The 23950-nt window shown below is 44.9% G+C and overlaps 2 protein-coding genes across 11 annotated transcripts in view; one reads left to right on the top strand and one right to left on the bottom strand.

The window, feature by feature from the left end:
* Positions 1-536: 536 nt before the first annotated feature.
* On the top strand, positions 537-13901 carry rrn3 (RRN3 homolog, RNA polymerase I transcription factor). Its single transcript, XM_040190637.2, has 17 exons — positions 537-854; positions 1593-1649; positions 1735-1824; positions 1976-2105; positions 2335-2394; positions 2948-3011; positions 5545-5614; positions 5860-5958; positions 6243-6320; positions 7143-7266; positions 7378-7508; positions 7828-7958; positions 8071-8258; positions 8571-8679; positions 9203-9355; positions 9633-9717; positions 12523-13901. The coding sequence occupies exons 1-17, from the start codon at positions 753-755 to the stop codon at positions 12631-12633; spliced, it is 1782 nt and encodes a 593-aa protein (XP_040046571.1). The 5' UTR covers positions 537-752; the 3' UTR covers positions 12634-13901.
* A 598-nt stretch (positions 13902-14499) lies between these two features.
* LOC120827602 (syntaxin-binding protein 4) overlaps positions 14500-23950 on the bottom strand; it is a 62522-nt gene continuing 53071 nt past the window's right edge. For 4 of the 10 annotated variants that reach the window (XM_040190633.2, XM_040190632.2, XM_040190636.2 and 1 more), the window contains exons 13-21: positions 22182-22278; positions 19419-19546; positions 19244-19315; positions 18588-18653; positions 18258-18455; positions 17206-17322; positions 15952-16001; positions 15725-15855; positions 14500-15377 (exon numbers count right to left, since the gene is read on the bottom strand). In XM_040190633.2, the coding sequence (XP_040046567.2) occupies positions 15313-15377; positions 15725-15855; positions 15952-16001; positions 17206-17322; positions 18258-18455; positions 18588-18653; positions 19244-19315; positions 19419-19546; positions 22182-22278 (924 nt within the window). In that variant the 3' untranslated portion in view covers positions 14500-15312. Of the gene's footprint in view, positions 15378-15724; positions 15856-15951; positions 16002-17205; positions 17398-18257; positions 18456-18587; positions 18654-19243; positions 19316-19418; positions 19547-22181; positions 22279-23950 lie in introns of all 10 variants that reach the window. The other 6 variants (XM_078084362.1, XM_078084360.1, XM_078084366.1 and 3 more) reach the window with 3 other exon arrangements.

Genomic DNA, 23950 nt, shown 5'->3' with positions numbered 1-23950 from the left:
ATGTCATAAACAAAAGATTGTTCTTTTTTTACTTGCAACGTTTGACACAGACACTGGTTTCTATACTACATACAATAAGATGTTCTGAAAATGTCCTTTCATGCATTTACTTATTATTCATATATAGATATATCATTTAAAGGCTACTTCTACTTGTTTCTCAAACACCCAAGATGTTTGGTTTGGAGGTAGAATCAAAACTAACAACATTGCACTCTGCTACATGTTGGCATGCATGTCGTCTACACCGGATGTTAGATCACAGTAACAAGAAAATGAAGAATCAGGGACCGTTACAGACATCCAACATTCCCCTCTAAAAGGATATGCAATTACCAAAACATTCAAGAACGATAATGCTTCTCAAGGGGTTAATTCATTTTACAAGATTATAATGCTAAATAAGTATTTACCCATTTATTCAATTATTATTTATTTTACCCCCCCTGGCAAATTGTCCTCTTTTGTTTTTCAAAATATACTTACAAAAAAGAAAACAAACAGGTAACAAACTTGTCCATAGCTTCCCATTCCCTTGAGCGTGGACGGGGGCCGCAGCCAACCGGAACCTTTTATCCGGAGTCGAGTACAGGGGAAGACTTTGATTGCTACAAACGAGTCTGCAATTCCCTTTCGTAAACAAGCGGTCACTTCCTCTTGGGAACACATGTCTTAGCACGTTACGTCAGTTTAGTGGTTGTTTTGCATAGCGCTTATTAGCGCTAATGTAGCAATAACAAACGCATCTAAAAATGGAGGTAACATCAGACAGTCGAGACTTTTTGGACTCTCCTCCTGCTAAAACTGTTCGCTTCGGGGGCACCGTTGCGGAAACGTTAGCTAAACGTGAACGGGTGAGTGCTAACTAACGCGTGTCAGTCCGCTTCTATACGCTAGCTTAGCAGTTATCAAACCGAGCTGAGACTATGGTAAAGCTTCCGTTAATGTCAGCCACGGGACGCTGTTAGTTAACGTTAAGTTAAGCAATGAGGTCCGGTAGGCTTTACTTCATCGTCAATGATGTTACAGTTCGAGGGTGTTGTCAGGCCCGACGCGCGGGGCCCGGGACACAACATAGTCGTTGCCACCAAACGTTGCGTATCGCATTTCAGTGGCCTAGAGAAAATACAACAGACAACCGCATTGGGAAAACTACGTTTGTTAGCCTAGTACCAAAAGTTGGTTGATGATTAGCTAGTAGATAGACATTAATCTATTGTCTGAAAACATCCCAGGTCTCCCTGCTAGAACTCGCACCATCGCGTGTTTACACATCATGACTGCCACCTGCATTGTCCTTCTTAGCTAAAAGGCGCCCTAAATCGGTTCCGAAAGATTGCATTGCCCTAAACCGGTAAATTGTGGCGATTCCCATCCCAAAGTTCAGCTAGTATGATCGCGCACTGATGTGGAACGCTCAGGTCAATGTTAAGAGTTGTACAGTTAATTATGCTCAATACAGTTCACCGGGGACTCTCAACCAATCACAATGCTCGATTTCATTTCCCCCGTTTAATAATGATGAATAACAACATTATGAGCTGTAGACTGACAGCTTTTAGTTAATGATGAGCTGGTTCTCTTGTTTGAAGGGAGACTGCTGTGACTACGAACTGCTGAAGCGCCAGCTGTCTGATCCAGAGATAAAGGTACAGTAAACCGTTAAGCATCCATCTGACCTGGAATTAGTGTGCCGTTGGTTTTTGATGCTCAGTGAACTCTCTCCTCTGACAGGATGGCCAGCTCATCTCCTGGCTACAAGAGTTCCGTGGTTGTGTGACTCATCTCACCAAGGACCACGAGCAGCTCATCTACACCATCTTGGTGAGTGCAGAGGCAAGAGGACGGAGCTCGCTTCATGTCCAGATACTATGACGACCTGTACCGCTGACCGCTGAAGGGAATAGTTGTTGGGAGTTAATGAGTCACTATTTCGATAGTTAAATAATGTCTGACACTTTTCTGTGTATTCTAGAGACTTCCGTGGGTGGGCCGGAGCCAGGCTGTGGTGGAGGAGTACATGGCTTTCATTAGTAGCCTGGTCTCAGCACAGACAGTCTACCTGTGTGCCTGCATCAAGATGGTGGTCTCCCACTTTACTCCCAGTAGGTTCTCTTGACTGCTGGTCAAATAATCCAAAGTTTCTACAACAAAATACAGAAATCTTACTGTAATTTTTAATGAGTTCATTTAAATGTTTGTTTTTCTCAACCATCTATTGTTGCCGCTCCATCATCCTTTCATGTTTAAATCTTAAGGCCAACAGCAGCAATGTATGTACTATATCCCATCACCAGTGACTCGAAGTAATATTGTGTCTTTGTTTTTTTTCAGAGAGAGTGATTATCTGCGAGGGAGGGGTTGATATCTCGGATTCAGATGATGAAGATGAAAGTAGGTTTCCTCCATCTTATTGCTGAGTTAAACTTCCGTGTATTGTAACAATTCAGTGTAGTACTGAGGGTTTTCTTATTAAACTTAAACCAAAGTGCTGCAAGCACACCATGTGCATAAGGCTGCAGTGTTGATCTGATTTGCATAAATCCTGAGAATAATTCACCATCAGCTGATGGATTTGTTAGTGGGTTAGCTGTCACAATCGCATATCTGCCATCAACTCCCATCGTTTTTCCATTTGCTTTCACACATAAACCGCTCCAGTCTACTAAAAAGGTGCCAGAGATTTTTCAAGTGGTCTAGTTTCAGGTATGTTCGCATCCAGGTTGGATTGACCCTCCAAACAAACCAGACTAACCAGCAAACAGACTTGTTAGTTTTAATAGTTTTTTTTTTAGGTACGGTGTGAAGCAGCAGTAAGACAGAAGTATGAATATGACAGAATCACAACCCTAAGACAGAATTACATCCTAATCCTGAAAGTCTCTGGTTCAACACTCTTGATTGGATGTTGAATCCAAACTCTCTACCGCTCCTTTGATTTGTCTAGACCTCCCAAGAAACTTCAATCTGTGTCATGAGGCATTGCAGCTTATCATCAGATATGTTCCAAGGTAAGTCACTTCTTCAACTCCTGTCTGCAGATGAATGCTGTTGGTTGGCTTTAGGTGCGTGCGGAAACTGAAATCAACCAGCTCTCAACTTACAACTACTAATAATAACTGAACCAGAGAGACGCATCACTGAGTGGACTATGGGACACAAACATTTACTGTGATACACAGACACGTACACAGATTTAAATCATAAATCAATTGCTTTACTTGTTGGTCTGATTTATACTTATTGTAGGGACATAATTGCTTCTGTGTATTTTCTTAGTGTTTAACTGAGCTACTCCCTTTAAATATTCTTTATGACATTTAACAAAATACTATTGAGCAGAGTTGCGTATCGTTGCTGTAGAAATGAAAAGGTATATTTTCACATACTTATACATAAAACAGGCATCGCTATATGTCAGATAGTACTTATACGGGTCACTGGTACTATTATTACTACCTGTAATTGTCTATATACAGGTAGTGATACATAGGTAGTACATTCATCAATACGTATATAAGCACATCACAAGAGAGACAAGTGCAATGTACAACAAGCAGGGCTTATCACGCCGTCTCTCGTGCTGCGCTGGGACACTGACCACTTCATGGTCCATCTGATTCCTGTGGAAAGGCTCTCCAAACCTGTGGTTAGGAAATTTGACAAGAAAGACCAGTGAGGCTCTGGAGGATCTACGGGCGTGCTTGGACTGCATGGTTTCAGGACTGCTACCAACAGTCTGGATGAGTTCACAGAGGCTGTGACTTCTTACATTGGCTTCTGTGAGGACAGCTGCGTACCATCATGCACCAGGGTGAGTTACAACAACGACAAACCCTGGTCTTTGCAGCCAAACACAGAAAGCTACTGCAGAAGGATCAGGCATTTTGGAGTGGGGACAAGGACTTGTACACAGACAAATTACAGGTTTAGCAAGGCGGTGAGAGACCCCCCACTCCATGAATGACCGCCGCCTGGCAGACAAGCTGGATGAGTTCCACTGGGACAGTCCCGTGGCACAGTCCTGACTCCATCCCTCACAGCTACCAGCCACCACCACCAACCAGGCCCAGACCACCAGTCAACAGGCTTTTTAAAAAACGGAATACCCGCAAGCAATTCATTGTATTTTGTATAGCCCCAAATCGCACGTGTACACATGTGACATCCTCTGTCCCAAAACTCTCACATCAGCGCAGGAAAAACTCCACAAAGCACGAAAATCCTTCCATGGGGAAAAGGGGGAAGAAACCTGAGGGAGAACATCAGAGGAGGATCCCTCTCCCGGGATGGACAGACTACAATGGATGTCATGTGTACAGAATGAACAGTTGACCCGAACTCTGTCTCCTCCTCCACTTGAAGCATCCTGCTGACCCGCTGTCTCCGGTGTTCAGACATCTTCAACATCTCACTGGAGACGTTCTACGTTCCCGTCAGCCTTAAGGCCTCCACCATCATCCCCGTCCCCCCTAAATCACAGGATCACAGGACTTAATGACTACAGGCCTGTCGTCCCAGCCTGTACAAAAAGTCCTGTCCTACCTCAGAACCCTCAACGACGCACTCCTGGACCCACTACAGTTTGCTTACAGAGCAAGCAGGTCTGTAGACGATGCTGTCAACATGACAACAACATATCCAGCATCTGGACTCCCCAGGAACCTACGCCAGGATCCTCTTTGTGGACTTCAACATCATCATTCCCTCTCTGCTTCACATGCCTGGCTCCACCTGCAAGTGGATCACAAACTTCCTGTCTAACGGGAAGCAGCACGTAAAGCTGGGGAAACTTAAACATCAGCTCCATCACCAAGAAGGCTCCGCAGAGGCTGTTCTTCCTGAGGCAGCTGAAGAAACTGAACCTGCCAAAGGCGTCACCGTCTGGTACGCTGCAGCCACAGCCAAGGACAAGGGCAGGCTGCAGCGTGCCATCCGCTCTGCAGAGAGGGTGATCGGCTGCAGTCTGCCGTCTCTCTAGGACTTCAGGACCCTCAAGTGAGCTAGAAAGATGGTAGCCGACCCCTCTCACCCCGGACAAAACCTGTTTGTGCTCCTTCCATCTGGCAGGAGGCTGAGGTCCATCAGGACTAAGACCTCCCGCCACACCAAAAGTTTCTTCCCGTCGGCAGTCGTGCTCATCAACAGAGCCGTTCCCCCACTGACTGACTCTATTTAAATACACTTGACACCTTCACACACTAGTGTATAGTATAATTAAGTTTACCTGTTACTATATTACATATATAGTAACAGGCAATTATATTACTATGTTACTATAATCTTGATAATGTAATTGTAAATTATTGTCCGTTTTGTCCAATGCATATATATATATATTTTAATATGCACAACCTGCCATGAAGTTCCTTGTATGTATGAACATATTTTGCAAATAAATGGTTCTGATTTTCATGTATCCAATTTTGATTAAATGCAACAATATTAACCAAGGTGGATATATCACTTTCTATGTATTGTTATTGTATGGATATTTGCATAATTCTAAATATAGTAGCATGATGGTTTGTCCTCTTCTTTCAGCACGAGTCGCTTTCTGATGCCCATTCTGACTGAGAAGTTTCCCTTCTTGCAGAAATCCTCCACAACGCTTGTAAGAGACCCCTTACTTCTCACAGGTCTCCCATGCAAAAAAACATACAGAATAATGATAATAAAAATTTCATGAAATATAAAAGGTGCCTCCCAGACGTTGTTGGTAAGATTCGCTTGCACCCAATCAGTCACTTTGCGGAGGAAATGGATGTCATATGTATTTTGCATGGAGAGGAGCGATGCACCAATGATCCTTCCAGATGTTTTCCTTTTTGTTGATTAATAGTTTGCTGCCCTCTACAGGAGTGTTACGTCCACAACCTCCTGAGGGTGACCATCTACATACCATCCATTCGGCGAGACGTGCTGGAGCTGATTGTTGGAAAGATGCTCAAACTGGACGTAGGTGGCTAGACTTCACACACAGGTTCTATTTCCCTGACTGAAAGGTCAATGTGGTGTTTCTCCATGCTGGAAACATGGTGGCACCATCCGGTAGTAATGCACCGTCAATGTCGGTCACAGTGAGGTTTTTACACAGCGATGGTCAAAGTCTATTTGTAGCAGAGGCACGTTGGAGTGGCATTTCCTCTCGTTGTCATCAATAAAGTCTGTAATGTCTCCTAAATACATTGTGACACACAACAGGGTCCCGCTTTTCCAACAGTGTGTGTGTTGTGCTTCAGGTCGGTGCACCAAAGTCCGACATCGAGGAAGCAGAGGAAGTGCTGAATCAGCGGGCCGAAGAAGGACTCTTTGACATGGTAACCAGCAGCACTGGTTTCATACCCCTATGGGTTTGGGTCACTCGTCCTCTGTTCTGACTGGAGAAGTAAAGTAGAAATAGTAGCTGTTACTACCTTTTTAGTTCTACTTTTACTGTCTTCTAATTTCAAAAAAATCTGAGGAAAGATCCAGTAGTGTGGATGGTGGAGGGGACATCCAACTTTGTACAACTCCACAACTGTTGTTAAACAGTCAATGTATAAAGAATTATTATTATTATTATGTATTTCAAGTTAAAACTTCTGTACCAAAAATCCGAACCGTACCACTTTTTGGGTACCCTTCCGTTGGGGTACCTGGCACAGTTGTTTGGTACTAAAGGGCGGAGCTAGACCCACTGCCGAACGTTGATTGGTTGAAAGAGTGTCGTCATTTGCCCTTTCCCGAAAGGGGAAAGGCAACACACGTAACACACTTGCAGCATGTAGCCTTTGCTCAAACAAAGATTGTCGTCTCCTTGTGACAAACAGCCACATATGGAGAAGCAAGAACAGGATCGGCTGTACGTCCTCCATTGTTGTTTGCGGTTAGCTTTCAGTTTTCGCGCGATTTAAATTACGTCAATCTACTTTCCGTCATATACCACGCCTATCAAGTGACGTCACCACTACTTTCTGGAATACACCATGACTATCAAGTAAGGGTACTGTGGAAACGCTCGCCAAATCATGGTTAACAGACCCGTACCGACCCGACCCGTACCATACCGCTCGGTGGAAACGTGCCATTAGTATAACAAGAGTATAAAGAGAATGTCCAAGGGTTGCTTCTGTTAGAAAGTGTGTGTTTGTGTGTGTCAGGATGAGGACATATCAGCAGCTCCGCCCTCCTTGGGGACTGGGATGGCCCACCCAGTGGCTGACAGGCTGGACACTCTCATGGTGGTTCTGATGGCCTACATCAAAGACGTCTGCCATGTCGATGGTTAGTGAATAACAGTTGGTGTACCCCTTCCAACGACTCTCACACCACAGTGTAATAGTGAATGTTGTCGGCTTTAAAAGGTTGGGTCTTCTTTCCTGTTTCCCCTCTCAGGCTTCCTTCAGGTGGAAAAGACTAAGGATCTGTACAGAGATCTGTTGAGTGTATTTGACAAGCTCATCCTGCCAACTCACGCTTCCTATCATGTCCAGTACACACTGTTCTACCTGTGCAGCTTCAGAATGGTCAGTACTTCCCACACTGTGCATGAGGCTTTGTGTGATGCTAGAGAAAAGCCACATGGCAAATCGACTCGGTCAGGTGAACATAGTTATGCATCTGGTTTTTCTTCTACTCAATAACTTTAATTTTCCTTTGCTTCCATTTGAGAAAATGGAAATGTGATTATTTTGATGAGTGGAAATGTTTTTGGCGTATGCCAGTCAGAATGCTTGTTTATTTTTAAACAACAAGGTCTAATGGAGGTATTTCATCTTCTTTGAGACGGTGCTCCTGGTGAGATGAGTCCTCTCTTAAGTCCACTTATTGTACTCTGTGTCCCAGGGGTTCGCCGAGGCCTTCTTGGATCACCTGTGGAAGATTCTGCAGAGTCCCTCTCAGCCCGCTGTCCTCCGCCAGGCGGCTGCCGGATACCTGGGGAGCTTCCTGGCTCGGGCCAAGTTCGTCCCTGTACTGTGAGTTGATGCCACTGAGGAGAACACAGAGGCTGCTTAAAGCCAAAGTGAGGAGCCTTCTCCTCTGTGCCTGCGTTGTTCTCATCCAGTGTCCTCATCCCCCCTCCTGCAGCACCGTGCGGTCCTCTCTGAACCTGCTCATCGCCTGGATCCATCGCTACATCGACACCCAGGACGGCAGCGACAGGCCGGCCTGCTGTGACGTCAGCCTGCACGGGCCCTTCTACACCGCCTGCCAGGCCGTCTTCTACACACTCATCTTTAGACACAGAGCCATGCTGGAGGGTGACATGAAGAAAGGTGCACAAGCACTCAAACTGGTTCACACCTAATGCCTGAGTTCACTGTTGCTTCTTAAAGTGCTCCAGAGCACTGACTGCAGACCTGGTTTAAAGACTAGCTTTAGAGTATCTGGGTGTTTCATGGTTAACCAAAGGAATTGTTTTACATTTTGATTGTCAAATAGAGCGTAGAAAATAATATTGTCTGCCTACAGGGTTCAGTTGCTCCTTACTTTTTAAATATCCCCAATTAAATCATAATACATTTGTTAAATGGTTCACTTAAAAGATCTTTTCTTTTTAGTCACTTGGTCTTTGGTGTTCTCTTCAGGTCTGGAGTACCTGCAGAGTCTGAACCTGGAGCGGGTGGTGACGTGTCAGCTGAACCCTCTCAAAGTGTGCCTGCCGGCAGTCACCAGCATGTTCGCTGCCATCAGCAGGTAGCCAGCCGCCCCACCGGCCCTGGTCTCCTCCCAGTGGTAGTTTACATCTATACTGGGACCGTTGTATTCTACTGAATGCTCTGCTCTGCTGGAAGAAGATAAGAGAGTAAAACTCCTCTTTACCGGCAGATAACCCAGATGAACCCTTCAAGGGTTAAAAATAGCTGTTTTGTAGCATAGATTATCACATTTTACGTTACATACGTTATCTGATAACAGATTGGGATCCCCGCCCTCCGAAACATGCGGTCTGCGCTCCTTGAGGGAGGGAGCAGAGCCTTCAAAAAGTATGTGAAGAAACAACAATCCAGTGTTGGCAGGCATTAGCCTCGATTAACATTATCTGCAGCTGTTACCTCATCGGTTGCATTTAAACGGTCAGCGTTGGAATTCCATGTGAGCCCACGTGGATGGACCTGCTGGAAACCTTTTGGGTGTGAAAAACAGTTCCCTCAGAAGGAGAGTTGACTTCGAAGGTTTCCTCCTCCGGTGCCGCAGCAGCTTCTGTTTGTCGTTGCAGGGTGTATCAGGTGGTGTTCTGCTACAACATCATAGAGAGGAACAACCGCCACATGCTGCCGGTGGTACGCAACTCTGCAGGAGGAGACAGTGTGACCACCAACACCAACCCTCTGGACAGCTTCTTCCCCTTCGACCCCTACCTGCTCAAGAGGTGCGTCCCCAACGACCTCGGGCCCAGTTTCTCTTTCCACACAGCACTTTGTGCCAGTCAGGAAGCCCCCAGCGGTGTGAACAACCGCCCTTACGCTTTAAACAATCGTGAATGTACTTGAAACTGTGCAAAGTGTTTTCGGATGTATCCAGACTAAAGAAAAAACCTTATCTGTGACCTAGACGGTAATATCTGACAAAGTGAGCCACCATACGGTCCCCTCATTAACTGTTGAGAGGATTCAAGTCCTTAAAAAAACATGTGCGTGTTCTTTCAGGTCTCTTAAGCTGATTGAGCCGCTGTACCAGGTCTGGGAGGAAGAAGCAGACACGGAGCAGCTCGCCATCAAAACAGGACAACAGGTGAGATGCCCGATGTCCAATAAGTGTGTTTACCATTGCTACCACTGCCACCACTGCTTCGACTATTTTCCATTATTGTTAGTCTCTAGTCTGAAGCTCCACTGAACAGACCAGACCCCTTTCATCAGGTTTGGTTTGCAGCCCTCTGATGCTCCCAGGGGGGCCATGGGGTCAACACCAGGAGACGGTCTCCTTCACTAAAGTTCTTTCTCACTTCTGTCCATGTTGCCTTTCTTGGAGAAGCAGAAAGTAGGGGCGCCATGGGGCTTAAGGAAAGCTCCTTTTGCCTCAGAATCCGTACCTCTGCTTTAAGTAGCTTCATCCAATATGAAAAGAATGAAATAAATTGGTCTGTGGGAGTTTCAATTCTCTCTGCTTCTGTGGAGTATAGAGCAGTGGTTTTCCGCACTTCTGGATCATCTTGAAGCACTGCCTTTGATCACGAGATGGTCTGATGCTGCCTCCACTGGCCAACTTTCTTCAGCATTCCATAGTACCATTGCTGCATGAACGTAACTGCACTCAATCCTTTTGATTGTCTTTGCTGCTTACACATCTCTGTTGAGACTGGTCAGTATTGATTGTCATTTCCAATGTACTTATCACTGCATCTGTCCAGAAGACTATGGGCCCCATGTACTAAAGCTTTTGTGAGTTTCCCACAAAGAGATGGGAGGGGAGCAGTAGGTAGCCGTGGGTCCCGAATCCAGGAGGGCATAGACTTGCAGAACCTGGCTTCTCTTTGCTGCCTTAACCTGAACGGGACGACGGGCAGCACAGTCTCTCTATGACCACAACCCTCTGCTGATGCACCACCTGTCACACCGCTTACTAGTAAAGCATGGGGGAGCTTGCGTGCTGACTTTACAGGTTAGACGCCTTTTGCAGTCTCCTGTGTGTCCCGTGTAGAGACAACCAAAGCATATGCCCTTATTTTTTTCAAAGCTGAGCTGGGTTCTGTGTGTGTTTACACAAAGTGATTCAGTCTCATTTGTCTCCGGCAACACTTGTTGTGAAACTATTTCCACGTAACTTGGAGACCTGTGACTTGAATCTAGGCTTCGCTCCACTTTTTAACTCACCTTTGGGGTCCGCAAGCTTGTTTATTAATAAAACATTCATGATAATTCTGTGATTGTGCCCCTTTAGCAACTCATAAGCATTGTTGTGCCACCTTTCCCTGAGCGTGTGTGGCAACATAAGTACGATGTTTCTCATGTTGGATGTGGAGTCCATCTCCTCCATAGCAGCGCCTGAGGAACATGGCATAATCCTGTAAGGATCTTGAATCCACAGACTTAAAAGATAGCGCCTTTTCCAAGTAAGCACAAAATAATTTGTCCAAAGTTTTCCTTCAGTAGCTCTTTAGTTAGGGGGCTCAACTAAATTAAAGGAACATGGTTGAAATCCATTTTCGTTATGGTGGCAAGGAAAGCCATGATTTGTTGCCACTTAGCTTAAGACCATGTTCTCCTGTCTTCCTCTCGGGTCCTCGTCCACCAGTTCACTGGTATGCACACCTTTAAACTCCTCTAAAAGTTGATTAACTTAATCAGTCTTTACTAATCATCAGTTTGTTCCCAATGTTTGTCCTGCGTGTTAAATGTGACATATTTCCACATAGCTGCTTCATCCATGTCTTTAGCAGGAGCCTCATCTGCTTCGTCAGAACTTTCTTTTTTAGTCAAAAATAAACTTCAAATTATCAGTTTTTCATCGATCCGAATAGTCCATCAGACACAGAAACATGTCTGTAAAATATCCTTAATTTCTTCAGGCGACTTCGCTGCCCTCAATGTTTGGGCGCTGGGGGAATAAAGTTCCAAAATAAGAGCTCACAGTCCATCAACACTAAACGTGTGGTGAACTTTGTTTCTGGTCATTTTGATCAATGCTTTCAAAAAAATTCTATTGTTTTGACCTCGCAGGGTGTTCAGGTGCAGTTTGTCTGACTTGCATCCAAATAGAAAGGCAGAAGAAATTTGTTGTTTACTTGTTGCTTAGTATTTATTGTTATATAAATAAAAATAATGAGATGCAACTGTTTAAACGCCCTTTAGTGTTACTGCAGCGCTGATGATGCCGATCACCATCAGGCACGGTCACAATCCAAGGCTGAACCTGTTTCTCCTGACTGGGCACCGGCCCACCTGTAGGGGGCACACTTTACTTTTAAACACAAAGAAGATATTGGGAGCCCTTGAGTGACGGCTGAATCAACAACTCTGACCTGGACTCTTCTGAAGTTCTTGAGGTTATGTTGCCTTATGCCGAAAAGCAAATGCCATTGAAATGTTTCAAGGAGCCCAAACACACCTCGTTGATGATGATGATGAACAAGATGAATGTTCTGCTCAGCCCAGTCCAATAGCATACGAGTGTTTCTGAGACAAGAGCATCAAATGCCGAGGCGGGTTGGAATTTGGTCCAGCGGCGCTGTGCTGGGACACCTGTTCACGTGTCAGAAGCTGGTCGACTCCACGCAACACAGGTTCCCAGAATTGGTGGTTATATGACTAGGTATTAGTTCAGGGATTCACATAATGTAAATGTTTGGGTTTGTATTCCCGTAAAACACATCTTCTTTCATGATTTTATGTGCATTAGATCGATGGGAAAATAAGATATAAGGATTTTAGGCGTTACTCTGTTTTTTAAGCATATTGTTATTTTGAACACACAATTCTGTGATGAGACAGAATACACATTGAGATGTACCGTATAAGGAAATGATGTGTAAATATGTGTTTCAGTCGGGGTCCCGGTCACTGACCCGTGGTCCTGTTGCTTCTTTGTGTCTCTCAGGGCTCGAGGGGGGACGATGATGACTTCCTGTTTGGAGAGACGCCCCAGACCGAGAGCATTGTGGGTATGACACCCAGCTCCTACGACTCGAGCCTCCACAGCCCCAGCTGAAGGGGTTCACCCCCCACCCCCCTCCCCGGGGACCCTGATCATGTACATGATCTTACATTTAAGATGCCAACATCGACTGAACAGCACATGAGCACACAAGAGAACTCCCAAGTCAAGCTGTTTTATGTTATGAATGATCACAGTAGAGTACACAAAGTATTATCAGGTCTGAAATGAACTCTACACTCTTCTGCTTCTGAGTCCAGTCAACTCAAATGACAAAGCTTGATACGGCGGCATATTGTGTCGCCGGTAGAATGTTGTTCTGGGGCAATTGTATTTATTTGTTGGTGAAACTCTTCATATGAAGCTTGGTGCAGACAGCACAACAGTCCCCAGAAACACGCGAGACGTTCACGCTGCATTGAAGCAGTTGGGACCGATGATCATGTCCGTGGGGAAAGTAAGGAAAGGGAAAGGAAAGGGCCGTGTTTTTCCCCAGGAGCTGTCGGTTACCAACGAGTCTCAATGCACTGTGTGTCTGCAGTAACTGTCCCCAGTAGTGGAGCTGTGTTGTGTAGTGGTGTATGCACAAGGACGTTATTACATTTGTAATAGTATTGCTCCACTATTCTAATAACTGATTTGAGTTATTTGGGCTTTTAATTTACTTTATTATTGTTTACGTCTCTGTATGGGTGTGTTTTCTGTCCATGTTAAGACCATGTGCTCACTAAAGCCCTGCTCTTCAGTTTGACCTCAGTGACCTCTCTCCAATCAGTTATGTGAGGAGCCTGTAGGCCATTTCACAGCTCATAGTTCTTCTTAGTCAATCAGTCAAAATAGATAATCAAAATGTTTTTTTATGTGTAGGGTCAAGCAATGGTTATGACAACTCCAAAACATGTTAGACCGGAGGTCTCCAACCTTTTTTGCCTCACGAACCGTTTGTTATAAAGTACTTCCCGGACCTCTTGTCAGTCAGGAATCGGGGAGTGCGAGTTGTCCTCAACATGATCGAAGGTCTCCAGGGGCCACTTGTGAAAATTTCTACACTTGATGTGCTCCTGGCAGAAAGCCGTATCACCCAAAATGAGAAGGTGCAAATTCTGCCCTTGCCAGAGTTATCTAAAAATATTGAGCTCCAATGTGCAATGCATAAATCTGCAAAGATCCCGCCATTAGTACCTGCCTCGCATGCAACTAAGGCCAGATCTGTTTTTCTGTTTTTATTCTAATATTTCGTTTTGAAAGGTTAAATGTTTTTTAAATCAATAGTGACGTCAAGTAATGAGTTGACATGATGTTGAATAAAAAGTTGAAACAAATATGGGTTATGCTTGATAAATAGTCAAACCACACAGGGCCATTTTTGACCCAGAGGGACCTGAACAGGTGGGAATATTTGCTGCTATTAGGATGTTTTTGAACCAATCCAATTTTTCTAACTATGACTCAACACCTAACTTTGTTAACCATAGTCAAAATAATTTTTTACAAGGTAAATGAGATCTTATCGGCCTTACATTTCAGATGGAATAAAAAGTTATTAAATGTCTAACACAGAATTAGGTGAAGAATCGAGTGGACAACACACTTGGTATGTGCTGCCATTAGAAAAATTGAAATGATCCAAAAACGGCATCCTCACTAAACAATGACATATACCCCTCTGTGGTAATTCAAATAGTCAAAATAATATAAAGTCTCTATTTTACATTGAAAAACAGGGTATACTTTTATGTAAACAAGGTCTATTGGTCTGAAATTCCAAAACGAAGGAAACAATTTGTGGTAACGGGTTACACATGATAAATTGAAAATGTATACTATATGCTTTAAATAAAAGGAAAACCAGGTGGGGTCATTTTAGAACATGGAGGACTTCATGAGGGCTAAACATTGTTCAATAAAGGCAACATCAGATCCAGTCAGCAGTTGGTCCTTTAATATAAAACAGTAACAGAAAGATATGAGGCCACACCACAGATGCAGTTTTGTTGAAGCACAGGACACATCAGTATTCTTCGAAGCTGTCCGCATGAATCAAATGAAGGTTCCACATGTAGCCTATGGCTGAGGTCTGCCTACAAAACACGGGTTTACACAGTAGGAGCTACAGCAACGTGACAGCCAGTGGTGGACGCACGGGACGCATTGACAGGAAGCACAAAGCCTCAGGAGTCTCTTCATTCTCTGCCTACTGTTGGGGAATAAGTCATGGAGATGGATGAAGGGACACCGGTGATTTGCCTTGGATTGCCCGTTCCAAGCTAACATGCAGCCCATGGAGTGCGTGTGTGTGTGGCTGGAAGGTGGGTTAGAAATGTGGTCAGAGAGGAGTAATAACACGTTGACAGTTGCGTGTGTGCGTTGTGGACATGCTCATGCGGCCCTTCAATCGCCCGCTGCTTTCAGTTACACAAAAGAGAATTCCAGCAGACGTTTTATTTGGCAGAGCTCTTCTCACAGAGACTTGTGTACACGTGTTATCAGCGAATGACGAGTTCTTAAGTCCTGCCCCACTGCTGAACTCTCAGTTTGAAAAGGAAGACACTAATTCGATGTGTGTGAGCGAGCTTTGGTATTCAAACACCAGCTGGGTTGTGTTCACTGTGAACGGAGGATTTGAATTTATGAGTACTGTCCTTATTTTAGTTTATTGGGTGGTGTCTGTAGACCATGGAGTAGTCTGTAGCTCAGTCAGCCCCCATCCACAACCCTCTGGCACTTTGCTGCTCACAGAGGATGAAGGTTGTCGTCTGCCAGCGGCTCCACCTCCAACACCGTCGCACTCACTGACGCTGCAGGCGGATCACAGAGGGACAGAAAGCGTTTGTCGTTACAGACAGTGACATCCTCATCATGTGTCGACTTCCACAGGACCAAACCTCTGCTCTGCAAAAGGTCTGACTCATTAGGAAACAACAAGCAAAGTCATATCTATGATCATGAATGTTTTGCTCTTTTGGAAAATTGGACACTGGCAACAACAATATCCAGATAATGTAAAATATCACTGTTCTTTTTTTTCTTTGACCTCATTTGAATAAATATACACAAACCAAATACACAGTACGTATCCCGCGTTGCTCTAACGTGTTGTTGGAATTGGATAAAGTTGAGTGGTAGTTCAGTCCGAGCTCAGTACCTTTGTCGTCAGCAGTGGGGGAGCAGACTCCCGCCACCAGTTCTTTGGCCTCCACAGCCAGCTGGAAGGCGGAGTTAGGAAGTGGCGACGGGGTGTCGGGGCTGTCGGTGGCTGGAGACGACCTGCTGCTGCTAACATGGAGAGCACACACAGGAGGACTGTTACAGCACGACTCCACCCGCTCCTCCCTGAGCCTCCTCCACCTCCTCCCTCCTTGAGTGTCTTACCCGCCTTCGCCTCCCAACAAGCTGGGTGTCGTCAGCACTTTGTGGACGTTCTGGGAACAGACAAAACAAAACAAGCCCCAAGGTCACAAAGATGGTGATGAGGTATTTTCAGAGGGAGCAGAGTCCTGAATGAGGCCCAGTGGGACCCTTGTAAACCTAATCCGGAGACCAGAGCCGGTTTGGTCCTTAAGTGGTGAATACGAGGGATTTAACAGTGTTTCTCCCACCGTTATGCCATTACATTAGGAGCGAATCCTCTGAGCAAAACTTGTGTGCTCCCTCCCTTCATTAGCTCCTCGTGCCGTTCATTCTCACATTTCCACACCCGTCCCTGGATGATTGAAGGAGTCCGCTCATGGTGCAGGATGCCGTTCACAGAGACCATGTCAACCTTCTCTCAGCGGCTCCGCTCTCGCCTCCAACTGTCGCTTTGTTACTTTTCTCACATAAGGACTGAAACTGTACTTCTAGTCAATTCATTGGATCCTCTTCCCCAAATGCAAATACTGAGGACACATTCCTGCAAATTATTACATTCATGAATTGCTTAAATGTATTCTACAGTTTCTCTGTTGAGTAGTCTACCCCCCAATTATTACATGTAATATGTCGAACCAGTTGTCACAATCTGCCATGAATATATTTTCAAAGCGTAACTGTTTGAAGTCAGTTGGTGAGCCGCCGTCAGCTGACTCAGGGCTTCCACTAAGCCAGTGGGACGCGTGACGCGTGTAACCAAGAGTTAGAATGTTGCAGTGCTTTTCTATATCACAGTGACACGTTTTGTCAGCAAATGACAGTAATGATGTGAGTCCTGTCCAGTACGCATGGAGGGTCCTGTGTTATACAGAAAAAGTGTCTTGTGCATTTTTTCTTTTCATCATCATCAAAACAGCAGGACATCAGGTACTGCCAAGTGCTTGGATTACATTAGGAATATACGTGTACACACACACACACACACACACACACACACACACACACACACACACTCAACCTCATGCAAATGAAGAGCCACTTATGATCTCTAAGAAATAGAACAGAGGACCAATTTCCCAAATTAACGAGAAAAAAAAACAAGATGACAAAACAGGAGAAAATTGTTTTACTGGAGTCACCTCTTCACTCTGAATGACGATGTGGGTGTTTATTGACACTGTGCCTTTTAGACATTTAAGAAGGCGGCTGGAGGCTGCAGGTGTCAGCGAACACGAGGAGGGACAAACCTCTTGCAACGTGAGTTTACAGTTGTACCTGTGCGAAGCCCAGCAGCTTCTTGTTGGAGATCTCCAGGTGTTTCCTGCTCAGCTCTGACTTCTTCAACTGCCAGTCGATAGTCGTCAGCCGCCTATTCAGATCCAGCACCTCCTCCTGATGAACACAATCATTGAACACTGCAACACTTGATCTGGAGTGAGCTCGTTGCTCTCTCACCACACACCTGTCCTGTAAAAACAGGGATCTAAAATAATTCACCAAGTCAGACGCACTACCCTGTTCTCAGATCTGTGCACTTAAAGAAGAGAAGATAATTGTGATTTAAAGGGGGCATAGTGTATTAAGCTCATTAACTTGTTTGTGTTTTAGGTTTCTACTAGGACATATTAACATTTAAAAAACAAAAACATTTTCCCACTGTGCCTGAATATATTAGTTCTTATATCTGTTACTCTCTCCTCATCTTTGTCACTGGATGCTGCAGTCAGAATGTGTACCCGTGTGCAGCTGCAGGATTTACTACCTGAAAGGAAAAGCACTGCTAGGAGGCAGTAATCCTGAGAGAATAAAGATACCGCCTCTCTTTTCATCACATCTGCTGGTGAAAATGAAGCAAGCGAGGTAGCTTGTGATACAGGTGCTCAAAGTGACCCTATCCTACAGAAACAAGCCTCAGACAGAGTCTGAGGCTTAAGGGGCTGACTGATTGATCAGCATGTGTTTCTCTTCCAACGGTTTAATGCTGCATATTGCAGGTTGAAGTGAAGCAGTGACGTTTTTGCTCAATTTGAGCATGTGCAGTGATCTCTGTAATTCCCCGCTGTCATGTTTGTACACTTCTATCCCATGTCCTCACATCCCATAGACTGGGTCACGTATTTCATATATGTTTACAACATATTAGTCTCGCTGATTTGACATAACGCCACAGTGAAATAGCAGGAAGGGAGGCAGCCAGTACCTCTGCTTTCTTTACCACACAGTCTCAGATCGATGTAACAAGTGTCAAACATCATGGCAGAAAAAGTCTGCCGAGGCAACGTGAGAAAATTAGAGCAAATAGCATGAGTAAAATGCTCTGGACTGACCTGTGTGGACTCCAGTCCTCTCGCCTGCCTCTTGGTGGCCAGTTGGTTCTTCAGGTCTCTGATCTCCGCCTCCAGCAGCTGGATGACCTCCTCGTAGTCCTGCTCCGCGCTGCTGGCCTGCCTCTGGCCTGCCTCAGCCTCTGCTGCATGCAGACGGGTCTTCAGACGGCAGTTTTCCTCCACAGTCAAACAGGCTTTCTGTAAAGAAGAACAACAACATAATAATAAACCTATTCCTCATGTGACTACGTGTGACTACATGTTGGATGCAACATACATCTCTTTGGATTGGTGAATAAATCTCCAGGCCCCCGAGGTACAGTCTCTCACCTGGGAGGTCTTCTGCAGCTCTTCCTCCAGGTTTTTCTTGCTGTGCTCCATGTCCTTCAGCATCACCTGATCACGTCAGAGACAACATAATACAGATAACAATTCCCTCTGCCCTCGTGCACGTTATCTTATTTGGTTACAATATGAAAAGTTTCCAGCTGAGCTCTTGTCTTAGTGCCACCGTATGCTTTTCTCTGTCTCAGTGGCTTCCTTTTTTTTTTTTAAATCATTCATTTTCTTCTTGTAAAACAGAATTTGCAAGGTAAGTAAAGGAGTCCTATTTCCGCACCTGGGATTCCAGTAGACGAAAATATTCATGAACTCAAGCATAACTGCAAACCGTTACACATCCACTGTGAGACTCACACACAACTGACACTGTCACACCCCATCTGACGAGACGGACAAACACACTTTTAGTCATTCTCTGGCCAGGCTTGAATCTAGCGTGGATCATAAAGAATGCATTGCTGTTATTAGATGATTATCAGAGCTCTCCTGGTCATGAAGAACAAATGGACCTCTGCATGCACCTGGCTAAGTGCTGTAACTCCAGAGATGCTCCAACGCTCGGCACTCTTTGATGCGCTTTGAGTACAACTGTGATCTGTAACGGTGGCAGGTCACGTACACTTTGTGTGAGAGTGTTTGTTCACCTTGAGGTGCTTCACCTCCGTCTGAAACTGCTCCATCTCCTCACTGCTGTAGCTGCTTTCGGATTCATATGTCTGCACACGCACACACAAACACACACAGTTGTACAGGTTGTGCGGTTTGTTATCTTTAATACATTCCTGTGCTGGGTTGTGCGAGGTTGTGAGGACTGCTTACAGGGGAGTGGAAGGCCGACGTGTCCATCAAACTAGCTGCTTCGTGATAGGAGAACATAAAGGGACCCGCCCCTAAACCCAGCTCCTCCAGGTTCTCCTGGAAAACATTCTGGGTAGCCTCCACAAAGTCTAAGAGTTAACAAAGCACAGACAGAATGTGTGGGTTAGTGAAGGAGAGATGTCATTCTGTGGTTAGAATGACATACAAGTATATTAATATAGACTTGAAAAATTGAATCTCAATATGCGGGGACTTTGATTGAAGCAGGTGGCCTTCCCAATTTTCATGTCGGTAAATTAATCTGTATTAATTTAGAAGGAATGATATCGGCTTTGACAGATGGAAAAATAATGGATCAAAGTGAGGCAGTGTGAATGAGCAGCACTACGGTCTATGAAATACTTTATAGATAGTCCATGTGGGCTGCATTGAGATTAAACTTCAAATGCTCTTTACACCAGGGGTGTACAAACCTTCTTCAGAGATGAGATTTGATCATGTGGAGATGTCCAGGGGGAAATAGTCCCGTCTCACATCTAACCATAAATATTACATATATTTATGTAATATAGCAAATAGCCAATTTTCTTTATTTTCCAAATGTAAGCCATTAAAATCACAATTCTGACTTGCATTCATATCTGGAGAGTCAGATTACATTGAAAAAACTATATGGAATACCTTAAACTTCCATGAAGTTGATAAATATCTTTACCTCATAATTTACAGTGCATCTGGAAAGTATTCACAGCGCTTCACTTTTTCCACATTTTGTTATGTTACAGTCTTATTCCGAAATGGATTAAATTCATTATTTTCCTCAACATTCTACACACAACAACCCATAATGACAAAGTAAAAACTGTTTTTTGCAAATCTGTTAAAAATAAAACGAAAACATAACATGTACATAAGTATTGACAGCCTTGGCTCAATACTTTGTTGAAGCACCTATGGCAGCAATTACAGCCTCAAGTCTTCTTGGGTATGATTCCACAAGCGTGGCACACCTATTTATGGGCAGTTTCTCCCATTCTTCTTTGCAGAACCTCTCAAGTTCGATCAGGTTGGATGGGGAGCGTCGCTGCACAGCCATTTTCAGATCTCTCCAGAGATGTTCAATCGGGTTCAAGTCAGGGTTCTGGCTGGGCCACTCTAGGACACACAGAGTTGTGCCGAAGCCACTCCTTTGTTATCTTGGCTGTGTGCTTCGGGTCGTTGTCCTGTTGGAAGATGAACCGTCGCCCCAGTCTGAGGTCCAGAGCGCTTTGGAGCACGTTTTCATCGAGGATGTCTCTGTACATTGCTGCATTCATCTTTCCCTCAATCCTGACTAGTCTCCCAGTTCCTCCCGCTGAAAAACATCCCCACAGCATGATGCTGCCACACCATGCTTCACTGTAGGGATGGTATTGGCCAGGTGATGAGCAGTGCCTGGTTTCCTCCAGATATGACGCTTGGCATTCAGCTGCAGAGATTGTCCTTCTGGAAGGTTCTGCTCTCTTCATAGAACAACGCTGGAGTTCTGTCAGAGTGACCATCGGGTTCCTGGTCACCTCCCTGACCAAGGCCCTTCTCCCCCGATCGCTCAGTCTGGCTGGCCGGCCAACTCTAGGAAGAGTCCTGGTGGTTCCAAACTTCTACAGATAATTCCTTGGACTTCATGGCTTGGTTTATGCTCTGATATGCACTGTCAACTGTGATACCTTATATAGACAGGTGTGTGCCTTTCTGAATCATGTCCAATCAACTGAATTTAGCACAGGTGGACTCCAATCAAGTTGTAGAAACATCTCAAGGATGATCAGTGAAAACAAGATGCACCTGAGCTTAATTTTGAGTGTCATGGCAAAGGCTGTGAATACTTATGTACATGTTATGTTTTCGTTCTTTATTTTTAACAGATTTGCAAAAATTTGCAAAAAACAGTTTTCGCTTTGTCATTATGGGTTGTTGTGTGTAGAATGTTGAGGAAAATAATTAATTTAATCCATTTTGGAATAAGGCTGTAACATAACAAAATGGGGAAAAAGTGAAACGCTGTGAATACTTTCCGATGCACTGTACCTGATGATTTTAAACAGCAGTAATGTGTTGTCTGTTTAAAGGAAGAATTGCATATTTAAGTTGTTTTAATCATTTAACAATGCTAGCTGTCCATAAATAATACATTATAAGACCACAACTGCTAAGCCGTGATTTGGACACCCCTGCTTTACACAGTAGAAAAGACACCCACATACACATACATGAGGTCTGGAAGGAACAACAGCTGGGGAGGGATTGAAAGCCTAAAGAAATGTATTTTTGTACCTATATTGTGTTTACAATCATGTGACATTTTTGCCCGGGGAGCAATTAGGGGTTTGGTGTCTTGCTCAGGCACACGTCGACATAGGACATGGGGCAGCCGGGGCTTGAACCACCAACCTTGCAGTTCCTGGCGCAACCTCTCTAGCCCTGTGCCAGGACGACCCCCATATCTGATAATATAATTACTAAATCTTCAAATGTATGTTAAGTATTAGAATAGTAATTTGTTTGTTTGGCCAAATATCACATGATCTCCTTGCTATAGAAATGTGCATCAGACAGCAGCAGACATTGAGGTGCTTCATGGCTCCAGAATGTGACACCACACCAAAGTCATCCAAAGAGATAGTGACTGTTGGATTTGTGATTTGACAGGATTTCAACATAGATATTTCACCTTGCTGTTGAGTAAACTGGAAGTATAAGTGTATGTGTGCTTGTGTGCTTCACCTCCATAGGCCACAGTGCCTTGTGGGTCTGTGGTCAGACTCTGTCTCAACTTCTTCATCTTCTCTTCTGTGACATCCAACCCAAGGAAGGACAAAGCCTGAGTGCCAAAGACAGAGAGAAGAACAGAGATACAAATCATTTTATCTTGCTGCTGATCAGGGCAGACGCCGTCAAATACAAATCTCCCTGTAGAGTTAAAGCGGCAAAGACTCTGCAAAGACACTCTCATCATATACAGTGCCTTCAATATTCAGCCCACTTTGACTTTCACCATTTTGTACTGTTACACACTGGAATTCAAATGGACTTAAATAGACTTTTTCCCATTTGACCACCACAACATGCATAGTACAAAATACTGTTTTAACGTTTTTTACCGACTGCATCATGTTTTCTTCAAGGATTGCCCTGTATTTGGCTACATCCATCTTTCCCTCATTCTGACTAGTTACCCTGTAGCTGCTAAAGAGAAGCATCCCCACAGCATGATGCTACCACCACCATGTGTCCCTGTTGCCCCCCCCAGCAGACGAGCTGAACAAGTTCTACTGCAGATTTGATAGTCAATGTCCTGACTCCATCCCCAACAACTTAACCAACCTGCCCCACACCCCCACCTCTCCCTCCCCCAGCCCATCAGGGGCTCAGGCCTCTGCATCATCCTCCCCTCACCAGCAATGACCCTCTCTATTCTGGAGAGAGATGTTAACAGGCTCTTTAAAAGACAAAACCCTCGCAAAGCAGCCGGTCCGGACTTTGTCTCCCCCTACACTCTGAAGCATTGTGCTGATCAGCTGTCTCCGGTGTTCACAGACATCTTCAACACCTCCCTGGAGACATGCCACGTTTGTGCATTTGTGTGAGCGTGTGCAGACATATGAATCCGAATGCAGCTACAGCAGTGAGGAGATGGAGCAGTTTCAGACAGAGGTGAAGCACCTCAAGGTTAACAAACACTCTCACACAAAGTGTACGTGATCTGCCACCGTTACAGATCACAGTTGTACTCAAAGCCTGCTTCAAAGCCTCCACCATCATCCTTTATCCTAGGAGGCCCAGGATCACAGGACTTAATGACTACAGGCCCGTCGCCCTGACCTCTGTAGTCATGAAATCTTTTAAACGGTTAGTCCTGTTCCACCTGAAAACCCTCACCGACTCACTCCTGGACGCCCTGCAGTTCAGATCCTTGTTTCCTCCCTTCAGGAACCTGGTGTCAAAGGCTCTGCTCTCTCCCTTCTCTCGTCCTACCTTGACAGCCGCACCTACCGGGTAACCTGGCGAGGATCTGTGTCGGAACCATGTCCTCTTACTACTGGAGTTCCTCAGGGCTCCATCCTTGGTCCCCTCCTATTCGCGCTCTACACCAACTCTCTCGGCGCTGTCATTCGCTTGCATGGCTTCTCCTACCACAGCTATGCCAATGACACCCAACTAATTCTCTTCTTCCCTCATTCGGTCACTGACAGATCTCTGCCTGTCAGACTGACATCTTTCAGTGGATGTCCGCTCACCATCTGAAAATCAACCCCAACAAGACTGAACTACTTCTCTTTCTGGGAAAAGATTCTCCTACCCAGGACTTGATGGTTCATTTTGGCAACTCCGTGTTAACGCCCATTTTGAATGCTCTGTAGCTCATCCAGAATGCAGCAGCTCCACTGGTCTTTAACCTAACCCGAAATTTCTCACACTACTCGACTCCTCCGTTCTCTTCACTGGCTACCGGTGGCTGCCCGCATCCAGTTCTAAACATTGGTGCTCACGTA

Source organism: Gasterosteus aculeatus, chromosome 11 (genome assembly GCF_964276395.1).
Source record: "Gasterosteus aculeatus chromosome 11, fGasAcu3.hap1.1, whole genome shotgun sequence".
In the NCBI taxonomy this organism is placed as follows: domain Eukaryota; kingdom Metazoa; phylum Chordata; class Actinopteri; order Perciformes; family Gasterosteidae; genus Gasterosteus; species Gasterosteus aculeatus.
The sequence above is the reverse complement of the archived record's forward strand: the minus strand, read 5'-3'. Positions and strand labels throughout refer to the sequence as shown.

Coding starts and splice junctions, on each gene's coding strand:
- rrn3 (XM_040190637.2), top strand. CDS start 753: ATGGAGGTAACATCAGACAGTCGAGACTTTTTGGACTCTCCTCCTGCT. Junction 7,267..7,377: donor AGACGTCTGCCATGTCGATG/GTTAGTGAATAA, acceptor TTCCCCTCTCAG/GCTTCCTTCAGGTGGAAAAG. Junction 9,356..9,632: donor GACCCCTACCTGCTCAAGAG/GTGCGTCCCCAA, acceptor GTGTTCTTTCAG/GTCTCTTAAGCTGATTGAGC.